Source organism: Rattus norvegicus, chromosome 2 (assembly GCF_021556685.1).
Source record: "Rattus norvegicus strain SHRSP/BbbUtx chromosome 2, alternate assembly SHRSP_T2T, whole genome shotgun sequence".
Lineage (NCBI taxonomy): Eukaryota > Metazoa > Chordata > Mammalia > Rodentia > Muridae > Rattus > Rattus norvegicus.
This window is the reverse complement of record NC_141535.1, coordinates 80,169,012-80,185,000: the sequence shown is the minus strand read 5'-3', so window position 1 is coordinate 80,185,000 and position 15,989 is coordinate 80,169,012. Positions and strand designations below refer to the sequence as shown.

The 15,989-nt window shown below is 45.7% G+C and overlaps 1 protein-coding gene across 17 annotated transcripts in view; it reads left to right on the top strand.

The window, feature by feature from the left end:
• The window catches only part of Otulinl (OTU deubiquitinase with linear linkage specificity like), a 27,921-nt gene extending 13,194 nt beyond the window's left edge, over positions 1–14,727 (top strand). Inside the window, exons 2-9 of one of the 17 annotated variants that reach the window (XR_015662889.1) lie at positions 1,397–3,509; positions 4,126–4,285; positions 4,369–4,400; positions 4,501–4,592; positions 6,206–6,355; positions 8,737–8,837; positions 10,135–10,404; positions 11,330–14,727. Coding sequence is in view for 13 of the 17 variants with exons in the window: in XM_087621822.1 (XP_087477948.1) it covers positions 3,476–3,509; positions 4,126–4,285; positions 4,369–4,400; positions 4,501–4,592; positions 6,206–6,355; positions 8,709–8,837; positions 10,135–10,404; positions 11,330–11,503 (1,041 nt within the window). In the remaining 4 variants the exon portion in view is untranslated. 17 annotated transcript variants of the gene reach the window in all.
• Positions 14,728–15,989: the final 1,262 nt, after the last annotated feature.

Here is a 15,989-nt window from a genome sequence, read left to right as displayed (position 1 = left end):
AATTCTAGTTACTACCGGCACTGATCTGAAAGCCCATCCAGCTTCCTACTTCACAGATAGAACAGCCAGGTACTCAGGCAGGCGGCTTCCAGAACTGCATGGCTGCTACCTTTGAATATTGGCTCTATCATTTATTGGGCAACCCCCATTAGGTGTCTGCTTAACCTTTTCCTCTAACAGTTCTCCAATTTACAAAGCAAAGGTGATTATAGTAACCACAATGAAAACAGCAGCTAGTGTTTGCTATGTGCTTATTGAGAAAAACACCACAGCCAGCCCTTTCCTGACATTTAAAGCCCCGTGGCAGTTCTGTGCCTTCTGTATTGTGAAATGAAAACCCGTGCAATCATACAGTAAGCACTTGCTGTGTACCAGGGCCCATGATATGTTGTCATCTAAAACGACTTTAAATATGTGTGTATGCATACATTTACATATATACATATGTGCTCCATAAAAAAATGGAACCATGTTATTTGCAGGGAAATTGATGTAACCAGCATCATGCTATATGAAATTAGCCAGAAGCAGAAAAATATTGCGTGTTTTCTCTCATATGTAAAAAGTTTTAAAAAAAAAAAGGAAAACATGATCTGAAAGAGTGAACTGCTAGGGGAGGGGGAGGGGCAGAGGAGAGATGGAGGGCAGGAGAAGATATTTACTGTCAGAGTATCATATGTGCATGAGCTAATTTGGACATTGGGTGAGCTGAGTCGAGGCAGACCAGGAGTGCAGGCCTGTGGTCCAGGTCATTTGCTGGTAAGGTGCTCCCGTACCTGCTTTCTGGGTGGGTTCATTTTGAGGATAAGGGCAAAAGGCTATGACCAGGGTAAGGGAAAGAAAGAGCAGGACAGAGGAACAGACTTGGGAGGAAGAGGGGGGCAGGGAGGAAGGGAGCCGGAGACAGAGAAAGGGTATGACGAAACACAAGAGAGAACCCTTATCTTCAGCAGGCTATCAGGAAAGGCCTCATTCTGAGGAGAGATGCTCCAAGGGGCTGTTGGTACCTTAGGTGAATGAAGCATGCACACCAGATGGCATCTAAAGATGAGGGGTGTCGAGGGCTGTACCTGGTCCTCACTTTATCTGGTCCCTGCTGTGGTGGCTTTCTGCTGACCCCTGACAGATACACAGGAGCACCAGATTGTGAGTCACATTAGATGTGGTAAAAAGGCCGTCACTGAGAAGAAACGTGACTGGCCTTTGTGTACTGAAGAAGCTCATTCTCTGGATTAGTTCAGAAATACACCCTGAAGCTATCAGTCCTCCCCCATCAGTGAGTCCTCCCGGAGCAGCTCGAGGGCTGCTTGCTGACTTGTTTTGGAAGCCAGCACCTGTCAGAACTGACAGTGTGTAAATTCTTTGATCCAGCATTTCCTCTTTTTTTTTTTTTTAGAATTATCCTTAAAGACAAGCTGCCAGTACTCTTGAGGGGACGTTGGTAATGAGAGCTGGATGCTCACCGATGCATTGTTTGTGAAGGAAGAGTGCAGAACCATCCAGATGTTCAGGAGGCACGCAGGACTGGCTCTGCCGAAGTGCTAGGCATTTGTTGCACAAGGTCCAGCAAAGCTGGGAAGTGTGCTTAGGAATTCACTGGCTTCAGCCCTGATATTGGCAAGAACAAACAAACAAACAAACAAACAAACACTCTGTATGTACATAGAAATCATACTCTAAAAAGTACTCCATTTTTCTAAAAAATATCTTTATAGCTGTCATAAAAGTTACGTATTCGTAGAGAATCCCATTCTGTGATTTTAAGAAGTTACTATGGACTGGAGAGATGGCTCAGTGGTTAGGAGCACTGACTGCTCTTCCAGAGGTCCTGAGTTCAGTTCCCAGCAACCACATGGTGGCTCACGACCATTTGCAGTGGGATCCAATGCTCTCTCCTGCTCTGTCTGAAGAGAGCGACACTGTACTCACATATAGAAAATAAATAAATCTTTTTAAAAAGTTACTAAAAATAATCGTGTGTGTCAGAATTATCAGTCGAGAAAAACATCTAAATTAGCAAAGGTCTAAAATCATAGATGTTAAACACAGATAGTTTTCTTTTTAAAATAACATTTTTTAGAATTTTTAAGTTGTTAAGATTTATTTCTGTTTTTATTTGTATGTGTGTGTGTGTGTGTGTGTGTGTGCGCGCGCGCGCGTGTGTGCGCGTGTGTGAAATGCCATGTGTGTTAAGTGTCCACGGAGGCCAGGAGAAGGCATTGGATTCCATAGAGCTGACGACCAGATGGTTGTGAGCTACCCAATGTGAGCACTGAGACCAGAGTGCAGGTCCTTTCCTGGAGCAGCCAGTGTTCTTATCTACCGACTCATCTCTCCACCCCCACGTTTTAATTTTTTTTTAACTTATGAGTATTTGTGAGTTTGTGCCTTGTACGCACATTTCAGTAGAGACCAGAAGAGAGTGTCGGATCCCCTGGGTCTAGAGTTTCATGGATGCTTGGAACCGGAGTCCTGAAAGAGCAGAGCATGCTTAACCACTGCGCCAACGTCTATGTCGCCGGGCCCAACTCTGTGGGTTTTTTTGTTTGTTTGTTTTGTTTTGTTTTGTTTTTGTTTTGTTTTTTTTTGGAGCTGGGGACCGAACCCAGGGCCTTGCGCTTCCTAGGCAAGCGCTCTACACTGAGCTAAATCCCCAACCCCCAGCTCTGTGTTTTTAAACAAGCAGTTTTGCTAAATTTCTGGGAAATTGTATAATGATTTGAGCAGCTCTAGATTGATAAGCATTTTTTAAAATGTTCTTTTAAGTTTCGGGAATTATATTTTAAAAATTGTCTAGTAGCATTTTTTCTTTATCTGTTAATCTTTTTCTTTATTGGGAATATAAATACACACGAACTATCCAGATGACCACACATGCTGAAATCAGAGGTTCCATTCCGATGAGAGTTTTATTGCAGTCGGTCACTGGAATTTTACCCAGTGATCTGCTGTGGAAGAAATTATTTCAAAACAAACCCCAGGAGGTTTGGCCACCGTTCAGAAGTCCTCTTCCTCATTTGTACTCAGCATATCACATGCTCAGACAGGCCGTTACCGGGAATCTCCTATATGGCAGAATACTGCAAGCCCATCCTTGGATCCCCGCCTTCTTATGTTTTTGCCAGTTTAGACCAGGAATCAGGATGGGCATCTGAAGCAGCAGGTGTGGAAAGCGGCACCCAGGCTTCTCTGATTGGCTTTCTTGCCTGTGACGCAAGCTACTCTGCGACCTATCATATTTCCAAGCGGCAAGGGTCACCAGAGCCCACCTGGCATGGATCCAGGAAACAAGCGCATGCCCAGACTGCACTGCTGCTCCAAACTCCATTCGCCCCTTCCCTGCTGGGTCCCCTTCAGCTCACAGTAGCTCAGATCAGGGATAGTCAGCTGTCGCTCACAGGCTCCATCCTGGAAGCGGGGCGTGAATTCAGGATTCGGAAGCCTGTACTTCTGCCATACATTGTAAATCCTGAGCATGGTAGAGAAAGATGGATGCGGCACTGATCGTGGTAGGAATGATATGATACTTTAATTTTGGATTTAGTGTTGGAATAAGTTAAAAACATTTATGCAGGTCTAGTGGGTGGGATATCTCAGGTGTTAGCCTTTGCCTCCTAAGCATGGGTGTGATGGTGTGTTTGTAATCCCAGCATTAAGGGCAAGTGGATTTCTAGGGCTTTGAGCTTTACTAAGCAAAGACCAGTTAGAGAATACATCTCTGCTACCTGAGGAATGGTGCACTTGACTGTCCTGTGAGTCTCTCTCTCTCTCTCTCTCTCTCTCTCTCTCTCTCTCTCTCTCTCTCTCTCTCACACACACACACACACACACACACACTCTCTCTCTCTATGTATATACCTCACACATACTCTCTCACACACACTCACACACACACACTCTCTCTCTCACACACACACACAACCCACACACACTCACTCACACACACTCATATCTAACTTTGCATCCCATATAAACATGCATCTGTGAATATACAAACATGCACATACATGCATACACAAAAAATCGTATAAAGCGATAGCCTCTTCGGGGCAAAATTACCCAATGTGTTCTGTGTCCCTTAAGACAGACGTTTAACTATGATATGCATGTCTGTTTGTTTTGTAGGAAGTGACCAAGTTCACTCTTGGATACTAGTTCCAAGCCAAGTCCTTCATGCTGTCTGGAGAATAGCAAGGGCCTCTGTGATGACGGCGCTCTCTCTTCTGTCAGCTACCCTCAGCTACTTCAGAAGCCTGTATTTGTATTTAGGGCATCAGCTGAAATGGTGGGTCATCCCGTCGTCTTCCTTTTCAAAGACACCCTGGTGGAACAGAGAGTTTTCGTCTAATTGTTTCCCTTGTCTTTCAGGTGGATTGGCTATCTACAGAGAAAGTTCAAAAGTAAGTACTTAGTGCACATTTTCTCAGTTTTAAGGGCAGAGAGGGGTCCAGGAGGGAGGGGGATAGGAAAACTAACTGCCTTTTATTCTGTTTTACCCAGGAAACCTCAGTGTGGAGGCAGAAGTAGATCTACTCAGCTATTGTGCAAGAGAGTGGAAGGGAGAAACCCCGCGTGCTAGACTGATGAGGAAGGTATGCATGCTTATGTTAAGGTCGGTCAGAATCAGGCTACATTCAGTTCTGCTTTCCCAAACCCAAAGTTCAACCTGCACCAAACCGGGTGTAACTTAAAGTTGCACCTAAACCAGAAGCAGAGTAATTGTTGGATGTTGGCTTTAGGGCTCTAAAGCCATCTAGTTTGCTTTTCTGTCATTGTGATAAAACAGCCTGACCAAAAACACCTCTGGAGAGGAGAGGGTTAAATTGGCTTACACTTTCAGGTCACACCTTGTCACTGTCAGGACAGGGTCTGGAGCAGAAACCACAGATGAACACTACTTACTGACTTCGCTCTCAGGATCTGGCTCAAGCTTACCTGACTAGGGATGGTGCTGCCCACAGTGGTCTCTTCCATATCAATCCTTCATAAATACCATCTCACAGACAATGCCATGAGACAGTCTAATGTGGTCAGTCCCTCAAGTAAGGTCTCCCTTCCCAGGTGACTCTAGGCTGTTGAATCAAGCTGAGAGGTGAGCACTTTAGGACAGACCTCAACCTGGACTTGGTTCTGCTGGGGATAGAAGTCAGTCAGGCCTGTAACTTGAGAAACCATGAGTACAGCACAGTGTTTAGCTCTCTGACTTGTTAAACTTCTGCATGCACTGTGGAGAGCCTTCACTGGAAGCATCAGACACCCTGGTGTAAATATTTGAGGGGTTTAGAATGTTCCATTGGACTGATCTTGGGAAATATCCCCAACAATGCTGCCCACTCCTGTCTCAGGCCAAAAGAAGGAAGGGGAAGTCCAAAGTACTCTCTGGTGTGGTCTCAAAAGTATACAATTTTTTGCTGTGCTTACATTGTATTCACCATCAGCCCCAGATAACCTTCCAGGCTTCCAGGATGAGTCCATCTAAAACAGCACGGGGCAGACTCCGTACAGAGCATAGTCACTGTAGAATTGCATGCATAAGGCCGTTGGAGTGCCTCAGGGAGTAAATACTAAGTTCAAGAGAATGACTCTCTGACCCATGTATGTGATGATTGCTTGTGCGGCCTGCACATACAGCACACACACACACACACACACACACACACACACACACACCACACACACACACACACCACACACACACACACACACACACTAGAGGTGATGGTGATGGTGATAATGAAACTTAAATAAATAAGGATCTGGAGACATGGCTAAGCAGTTAAGAGTATTTGCAATTTCTGCAGAGGCCTTGAATTCAGTTAGAGGCTTACTGCTAACTGCCTGGAAGTCCAGCTCAATGGGTACCTATATGAATGTGAAAACCTTCTTCCTATACACACACACACACACACACACACACACACACACACACACACACACGCACGCACGCACGCAAACACATACACACGCATGCATGCACATCGTTTAAAAATAAATCTTGAAAATATTTTAAAACAAAAAATAAAATTGCATACAGTAATTACAGTGCTCCGCTTGTTCAGGTGTTTTGGGACCCACACCCCACTGGAGATCCATTTTTCCGGTGTGCTCACTGGAACCTCAGTTTCAGTGTGAACGCTGACACTCAGAGCTCACTGAGCTAGCTGTCCCTAGCATGTGACACAGTGGAGTTCATTCTTACTGACAGGCTTATGAGGAACTCTTCTGGAGGTACCATGTTAAATGTGTTCGACCAGTGAAGAGAGATAACTATGACGCTCTCAGGTCTGTGTTGTTCCAGATCTTCAGCCAAGGCCTCTCCTTCCCATCATGGATGAAGGAAAAAGACATCGTTAAGGTACAACTCCCCACTGGGAACATGCTCGCAATGGGGTGGGTTCCTTGTCCTGTCTGGGTAGCTTTGTGCTCAGAGGGTCCCCGTGTTGGGGAGCTTTGAGAGGGCCTTTAGGTAACTCCCTCTCCCACGTGGCTTTTCAGAGGAGCCATCTCAGCATGCTGGCATTCCCAATTTTGTTCATTTTCAGTGGTTCTCAGATTTCCTCGAGAAGGGTCAGCCCTTCGTAAGTAGGGTGGTTTGACAACACAAACCTTTTTCCTGTAACAGAAATGTTTACTGACAGAGGCGGAGAACATACAGTTGCCACACCAAAGGCTCTCTCATGTACCTCTGTGGTCAGTCCTCCCAAGACCTCTGGTCCCACAATTCCTGATCGGTTTCTGTGCCCCTGTGCACCTCCATTGTCAGATAAAGGGGCTTTTAGCCTCCTGTTAAGTATGGTGTCCTTCCCACAGCAGGGCATGTTTGCCCTTCCCCATGATGCTGGACGAGTTTAGAAGCCATCTCTCTGCTCTGACGTGATAGTCCTTTACAGGAGCAGAACACAGCTTGCTCTCAGTACAAGGGCATCTGGATTGCTTCCTGTGTGTGACAACAGTGAACAGAGCTGTTAAGAATAGTCTCGTACAGGACTTTATAGCTATGCTGTCTGTTTCATCTAGGCAAATGCCCAAGAGTTAGATTCCTGGTTGTGTGGGAGGTGTGGGCTTAACTTTCTGAGAAACTGCCACATGGATCTCTGAACCTGCTTGGTCTTTTTGCCTCTCCATCAGTGCGGCATAAGGGTTACAGTAGCCCGGTGTGGTCACCAGTTGTTAGAATTGCTGGGCTTGTTTGCTTTTAGCTGTTCTAATAGGTATATTTTGTTTCCTATTGTTTCTTTGTTTCACTATATGCCCTACTGCATGTGAAAGTCAGAGGTCAGCTCTGTGGAGCTTGGTTCTTTCCTCCCACCTGTACGTGGGTCCCAGGGATCGAACTTGGGTCATCAGGTTTGCCCAACAAGCACCATTACTCACCAAGCCATCTCACCTGCCCTTCCTTGCTTTTAATGGATAGATGTGGAGTATCTTTTGTACACCTCTTGTCCACCCACATCATCGTCTGGGAAAACTACCCGTTTAAATCTTTTGCCATCTCTGTGGGATTGTTTTCCAATTACTATTTTGAAAATACTATGTATGTCTTGACTATGAGTGCCTTAGTGGATACGTGATTGGCAGATGTTTTCTTTTATCGTGTCCTTAATCGTCGGTGGCAGTGCACTCTCTTTTTTATTTACCTTATGTTTGGCCTGCACGCATGTCCATGCACTGTGTGCATGGGGTGCTCGGGGAGGCAAGAAAAGAGCAGTGGGTCCTCTGAAACTGGAGTTACAGTTGTGAGCCACTGTGTGGGCCCCTAGGAACTGAGCCTAGGTCTTCTAGAAGAGCAGCACGTACCCTTAACTGCTGAGGCGGCTTTCTGACCCAGGCATACATTCATTCTTGATTTACAACTTGAATTATTGGTTTGAGTGCAGCATACCCAATTCAAGATGGCAGAGCAACAATTAGGAAGAATATATATATATATATATATATATATATATATATATGCGTGTGTGTGTGTGTGTGTGTGTGTGTGTGTGTGTGTGTGTGTGTACACAGCCTCATGGTCTGTCTCCTTGATGTCCTTTGTTTAAACCTGTTCTCCGTCACTCTGTTTGGTAACAGACACGAGATATTTGCAGCAGGCTAACCCTACTAGTTAACTAGAATAAAGGGTGTTACAGAAAACCCAGGCTTAGCTGCTGAGTTTGTGCTGTGAGGTACGAACTAGTCAGTGGGTTCTTAAAATAGACACCGAAGTCTAACCTTTGCACCTTCCAGAATTTAATCTGAAGCTCTGTGAAGCGAGTGGTATAGTTGTTTCTTTAGAGTGGACGTGAGGCTAAGGGTAAAGGAGTAGGAAGTCCTTCCTCAGCCTATGAGGGACAGCCGGGTCTGGAAGGCAAGGTCACCACACCACTGTGTAAGGCAGCCCCTGCTTTCCCTACACCATTTAGTTACATACTAAAGGCATAGATCAAGGGCATACGGCATTTTATACAAAAAGATTGCTTCTTTGGATATACTCCTAGGTTTACTTTTTTCTTTTTTTGGTCTAGATTATAATCTAAAACAAAACAAAACAAAACAATCACTCAATCCACAAATCTAAAGTAAAGGTGGCCATGGGCTGTTTTCTTAACTGGCACTGTTGTCTCTCCGAGGGTTGCTCCGTGAGATAAGACCGCATGCCGTGGCATCCCAAATCGTGCGTGCTAAGCGCAGAGACACTAACCGTTGTCGGCATCTACTTCCTTTTCAAGCTTCCTGAAAAGCTACTCTTTTCTCAAGGCTGCAACTGGATCCAGCAGTACAGTTTCGGGCCTGAGAAGTACACAGGTTCCAATGTGTTTGGAAAGTTACGGAAATGTGTGGAGTTACTAAAACTGCAGGTGAGTATTCAGGGAAACACAAAACAACAAGAAAAACCCAAAACAACAAGAAAAACCCAACAACGACGACGACGACAACCAATGCGTTAGGGAAATAAAACTGAGTGCAGAGCGCCCCCTGCTGGTGGCAGCTTGCTCTTTAGCCTCCAAGTAGCAAGCCAGAGTCAGCGTGCTAAGGCCTCTGTGAGGGCTTTGCCAGTAGTGAGATAGACGCTTCAGTGGCTATGTTGGAAACCTGACACGTGAGGGAACTTCGATTCCAATACGGTACAATATCCGGACCTCAGAAATACCCTCCTGCAAGCATTGCTCCCTGTACATGCGGGGATAATAAGTAGACTAACAGTTCTGCTTGACTTTTAATAATGATCAGACTTGGAGGGGTGGAAATCATGCTTTGCTTGTCTCTTTCTCTCCAGCTTATCGGGGGAAATGCCTTTCTGAGCCATAACTCTCTTCTTGCCGGATAACCATGAGTAGTATATACCGGGGATGGTTATCACGAAGATGTGAGTTAATCCACGTGAGGGCTCTGCAGAGTGGCGGCCACACTGGTCTCTTGCACTGTTTTTCACTGGCATAGCCTTTGGACCACCCAATGGCCCCAAGCAGCTATAGAGAACTGACATGTTTGACAGTTTACACAGTGTGGTGTGTTTTGAGAAAAGTGACTTTATTTTATGTCTTATATAGAAGTAAGGCATCTGTGCATTAGGCGGGTAGCTCGGGCTTCTCCCGTGAGATGCTGTAAACTGGATGACTTAAACAAGCAACGATTATTTCTTGCAGTTGTTAAGGTTGGAAGTCTGAGGCCAGGAGTCCAGCCAGCAGTGACATTTGGTGGTGGCCCTCTTTCTAGTTTATAGACAGGTGGTCAGCTCTTTGGTTTTGTTTGTCGTGACATCACACAGCAGGAGGAGAACCAGCAATCGCTGGGCTTCCTCTTATAGGCCCACCAATCCCACTCGTGAGGACTCTACCCATAGAAGCCAATCACCCCCTACAGGCCTCATCTCCTAATGCTGTCTCCCTGGACCAAGACGTTTGATATACAAGTTTGGGGAGGCAGGTGAACATTCAGCCCACTGCGGTGTACTTACGGTGAAAGAGAATCAAATAGCCTCAAAATGTAGGCATGAACACGTAACTACGTAAAAGCCCGCCCTCCTCTTTGGCTTATTCAATTAGTTCTTTACAGGTGGTTCATACCTTGATGTTTGCCCTTCTCAATTCAAACCCCCAGTTCACACACACCCCAGTTCACACTTCTCAGTTCACACTTCTCCCTGTGTTGTAGTGGACTGAGTTTAGTGGGATGCGAGATTACCACAAGAGAGGGAGCATGTGTAACAGCCTCTTCTCCGACGCCATCCTGGAGTGTAAACTGTACGAAGCTTTGAAGTTCCTCATGCTCTACCAGGTCACAGAAGTGTACGAGCAAATGAAGACCAACAAGATTGTCCCCAGCCTTTTCAGACTCCTGTTCTCCCGAGAGTCATCACCGGATCCCTTGAGCTTTATGATGAATCACCTGAATTCCATAGGAGACACGTGTGGTTTGGATCAGGTGAGTGAATACTCATGGCGTTTGATTCAAGGATGACTCTGGAGTACTTGAACCCATGGCCTTTAGGTTGTATGTTTAGCAGTGACAAAAACAACTGTACAGAGGTGACTAGCTAAAATTGCTGGCCCTGCCTGCGTGAAAGAAAAATATCAAGCCTCCTTTCTGGGTGCTATGTCCTTGTGAGTCCGAGGACCTTTGGACCAAAGAGTGCGGCTTTGTAGATCCTTGTGACACAAAGGCCACTCAGTAAGACAGACCGTTTCGGGAAGGCATTTGCTTACCGGTCACGGAAAAAAGTAACAGCTTTAAGATCATAGAATGACACAAGTCTTCTGTTTACTTCTGTTTTCTGTCTGAAAGAAGTGGTGAATTAGAAGATATCTTTTCTAAGATCAAATCAGTTGGAAAGAAATTCAGTTCTTAATAGAGAGCACTCTCCTCCCTCCTAGTCTCCTCCCCTCCCCTCTCCTCCCCTCTTCCCCTCCTCTTCCCTTCCCCTCTCCCCTCATCCCCTTTCTTTCTCTCTCATCTTTCATTTCCTTTCTGTCTTCACTTCACTCCCACTTCCCTCCCTTCCCCCTCTCTTTACCCCTCCTTTCCTTTTCTTTTCCCCTCTGAGGTGAGGTCTCACTCTGTAACCCAGGCTGGTCTGGAACTCACTCTGTAGCCTAGACTGGACTCCAACCCATGTGAGCCACTGCCCCTGGCTTGAGCATTCCTTTCTGTTTCTGCACAGTTTTCTCCTGACTTCTCACCAGTCATGGTCCCACCCTCCTTCCACACTGTGGGTACTTGTCCCTAAGTCGTGCTCGCTTGCTCTTTGGGTGAGTCTGTCACAGAGTGGGTCATCTTGTAAACCACAGCAAGCACCATCATGGTGGGAACGGATAAATACATCTGCGGCTTTGCTTCCGTCTCTCCCCAGATCGACATGTTTATACTCGGGTATTCTCTTCAAGTAAAGATAAAAGTGTTCCGACTGTTCAAGTTTAACTCCAGAGACTTTGCAGTCTACTACCCCGAGGAGCCTCTCAGGGAGTGGCCAGAGATCTCCCTGCTGACCGAGAATGACCACCAGTACCACATTCCCGTCTTCTAAGTCTGCCATGGACTGAACATCAGCTCTTCTCAGTGACAGTGGGCACACTTGAAGAAAAGTGCTTCAGCCAGGGAGAGCTCCGAGACCTCAGAACGCTGGGTGGAGGAGTCACCCACAGGGTGGCTCACCTTCTGTTTCGGTGATGTTTTTCCCAGCAGCACACATCTGTGGCTTGGTGGGTTGACTTCGTCCATGAGGGATCTGCTGGGTTGGGTCTTTAAAACATAGGGAAACTTAATGTGGACAAAAATTGGAAGGGAAACAGCTACCCTGAGCAGCAGGAGTGTTTTAGTCTCTGATCTTCATGTTCTTCCGAAAGACTCTATGGATTTGGAACCGTCATAAATAAACAGGGCCGAGTTTTACAAGCGTTACCCTCCTGGGAGTCTTTGTTTACTGATTTTCCAGGACAACCCAATTAATGTTAAAATACTGTGTGTGTTTCTGTACATGTGTTTATATATATACACGTATGTATTCAGAGACGCACATATACCACCAACATCCACCACCAACATGGTTTGTAATATTGTACAGTTTCTTTATATCTCTACCCTTTTTTTATTTTGGTGTTCTTGAATCTGGCCAGCTTAAATCAATTTATTTAAATAAAAGAAGATAAATTGTATGGATTTGGGCAACTGTATAATTTTCAAGCTGTCATAAAAATACTAAGCTATGGTTTATGTAATCTATATTTACACATCCATTTAATGAATGGAACCTTGTGATTGGCTGAGTAAAATTCCAGATACAGATGTGTCTGTCTGTGTCATCATCCCAGAATCCCGGAAGAATTCGGTTAAAGAGAATTTGTCTCCCCCCCCCCCCAAACAAAACATAGCAAATACAGGCTTACATTCAAATCTGTTTTTCCTAGATCAGTGGTTCTCTTTTCTGGGTCTAGACGCCCCTGGGGGTGTGGTGGGGGCTTATCAGATTTCCTACCTATCAGATGTTCGAATTACAATTCCTAAGATTAGCAAAATCAGAGTTATGAATTATCAGGGGAATGGTTTTATGGTTGGGGGTCAGCACAACAGGAAGTCCATCCACTTAGTCTCCGGGTGGCCCTGGCGTGATGGAAAGCCCATGGAGGTGGAGAGTCTTGGTGTCAGAGGATGCTGTGAGCAATGGAAGCATCACTTGCCTGGCAGGCGAGTAAGAGGCAGAGCCAATGGCGCTGGGGTCTCCAAGAGCTACAAGAGAGCAGAGGCAGACCTTGTCCAGAAACCCAGAAGGAACATGTTTGCGCCAGGACCTTGCTTTTGGCCTGCTGATGTCTCAGTCAGACCTCTAACCTTTAACCCTCGAGGACAGTGGTCCTCAATCTTCCTAATGCTTCAACCCTTTAATACAGCCCCTCGTGTTGTGGTGACCCTGACCATAAAGCTATTCCTATACTAATCTTAATTTTTTCTCTTGCTACTTTATAACTGTAATTTTGTTAATCTTAGGAATTGTAAACATCTGATATGCACGATATCTGGCAAGGGGCCCTGAAGGATGGGAGCCACTGCTCTAGGAAGACATACTTGAATTTAAGCCTGTACTTGTTATGTTTTGTTTGGGGCATAGGGAGGCAAGACAAGGTTTCTCAATGTAGACCTGGTTGGCTTGGAACCCACTACGTAGACCTGGCCTACCTCCAGGGTGCTGGGATTAAATGAGTGTGCCATCACCACCCCACTTTAAGTCTGTTTTAAGAACATGGTGCAGTAGCAACAGAAAACTCTAATTCTCAGTCTCACTAATTTCCCATCAGCTTCCTCTTAGAAGCACTTTTGATCATCTTAATTTCTGGAGGGGCTCTGCTTGCCTGATTGGTCTATTAAGAAATAAAAAATCGTTTTTTATATCCTGTTAATGTTATAAAGCCAGGATGCCCGTCTTGAGAAAAGACATATCTAACAAGGATACATTCTCCTTCATGAGTGCATGAGTTCTTTGGCTAATACAAAGGCACCCTGGATGCCAGGGTGCACGAAGCTAGCATATGTGGGCCTCTGCAGTGGAGATGATCGGCTGTCGTCCCACATTGGTGGGATGTATGGCGTTTTACCTTTTTCCATGAGAATTAATGAGGTCAGATTAAAAAGTGTTTCCTGCCTTGGTAGCCACCCAACCGGAGCTCTGGTGGGGCAGAGTCCCCTGCTGGCGTGCATCTGTGTTTTTGTGACTCTCTTCCATGCAGCCTGCACTCTCAGAAGGGACCCATGTGTTCCCGTGGCCAAGAAAGGTTAGCTTTACCTCTCCTGTCTCTCTGCAGACATGGCGCCAGCACGCTGCAGGCTGCTCTGATTGAAATTCAGAGACCATCAAGTGTCTGAATTTTTGGCTGCAGTTGAATTGCTCTGGTCAACCTGGCATCTGTATGTACCACCCTCTTCATGGGGATGAAAGGAAAAGGGTTTTCCCTGGGATTAGCAGCCTGCGACTCTGAGACATCAGTCAACCTCATGTATTCATACACTTCTGGTTGACAGACAGAGTTTTCTTTTCTTTTTTCTTTTTTTTCTTTTACACATAACACAGTGGAATTTTACTCAGCTCTGTCAGAGGACAGTGAATGGGATTGGAAAGGATTGAGTTAGTGTGGTGACTCAGACTGAGTCCTGGCTCTTCCTGAAGCTGGAGGGGTCGCCTTGTTCTTGTTGGGGCTGCACTTGGGATCGAGGCTACTAGTCGAAACAGTCATGTCGGGCCTCACAGTACCACACACACCCACTCTCAAATAAATTTGCCCACCCCAGTCGCCAAAGTGAGCAGCGCTTCAGAGAAGGCCTCCTGACAGAAGAGATCCTGACTCGCACCTGTTAAGACATAGAGATGTGGCTCCCAGGCAGGGTCAAGTAAGGACTGGTGACAGAAGCAAGTAGGGGCTGGAATGCTGCCCTCGAGAAGAAAATGTTTTTCTCACTTGGCCTTAATCTATGTTCTGCTGTGTCCTATTTCTGTGGAAGTGGTTCTCACGCTCTCTTGGTAATGGCGAGTATACTTTGATAATAGGAAGAGGGGTGATTTGGTATGTGACTATTTTGAAAAGAAACCTTCGTTTAGTCGTATTTCTTTGTTTCGTCTTGCCTCAGTTGTTCCTGATATCGTGGGAATAACTATCTTATGGTATCTTGCCAAAGTGGAAATTGTGGTAATGCATATTCATATCTATATAAGGACTAATAAAGCTTGCAACTGCATGCAGTTGCTTCTGCCTTTGCTCTGCACCCCCAGTGTCCTGGTGGTTTGCGACCATACTCAGGGCCCCCAACACACTAGACATTGACTCCCACCCTCTACCTCAGCTACTGTGTTTGGCTGCGGGCTGCCAGAGTTGGAGAGGGCTGCAAGGCAGGGGCCTTAGAGCTCAGGTTCAGTGAAGGCAAGTTCTAGGCATTTCCGGATGTGTGCCTTTACCCCAGGCAGAGTTTTCCATGGGGCAAGAACATTTGAACATCTTTATATAATGAAGGCATAAAGTAACATGCCATGTGTATTACAACCTGTGTTGCTGTGACAGTGTACCTGAATTAGACATCTGAGGGGGAGAAAGGTTGTTTTGACTCTTGGATTCCAATGTTTAAATCCTCAGCCTTTGGTGCCTTTCATTCTGGGTACAAGACAGAGATCAGAGTGGAGGGAACATGTGGTGGAGGCCACTCACCCCAAGACGGACAGGAAGTAGAAAGAGAGGGTGTGAGCAGAGACTAGGTTTAACCTTTAAAGGTACGATCAGGGTACCCTACATTCTCCAACTAGGCACTGCCTCCTAAAGACTGCCATCGTCCAAACCAGCGGCAGCTGGGGAGCAGGCATTTACATGAAGCCACAGGGAACCTTTCATGTTCAAGTCACAACAGTTTTAAATAGCGGCCTCTAAACAAGGCTCTTAGGCAGGAGGTATGGGATGTCATTGCCTGTTTTTATTTGTATGATGAATATAGCAAACCAGGTTCCCAGAAGGGGCTTCCTATAAATCATAACCGCTTTTCCATGCCATGCCAACAGTAAACCAGGGGTGAACCGCTTACGTGACCCCGACATTTAAGCACCCCTCTAACCTTATCTGTTTTAAATGATCAGAGAATTATAGCAAAGTTATTTTCTGAGTTTAGAGTTTTCCTTGTGTCTCCGTAGGGAGGGGAGTATGAACGAGAAGTTGAAGGCTGACCTTTTAGGAGATTTTGCTTTGTTTTTAATTATGGGTATGTGCATATGTCTGGGTGCGGGTATGTGCACCTGAATGCTGGTGTCCAAGGAAGCCAAAGGCATCAGATTGCCCTGGAGCTGTGAGCTGCCTGAATGGGGTTGGGAACCAAACTTCTGCAAGAATAACGTGGCCCTTAAAAGCAGTCTCAAGACTGACTTTATTATTATAGTGTAATAGACATAATAGAATTTTCACCTTGTTAAAAGTTTCACACAGTTATCACCGCCATCCATCTTGATTTTTGAGGCAGAGTCTCTCACTGGCCTAGAGCTTATCATG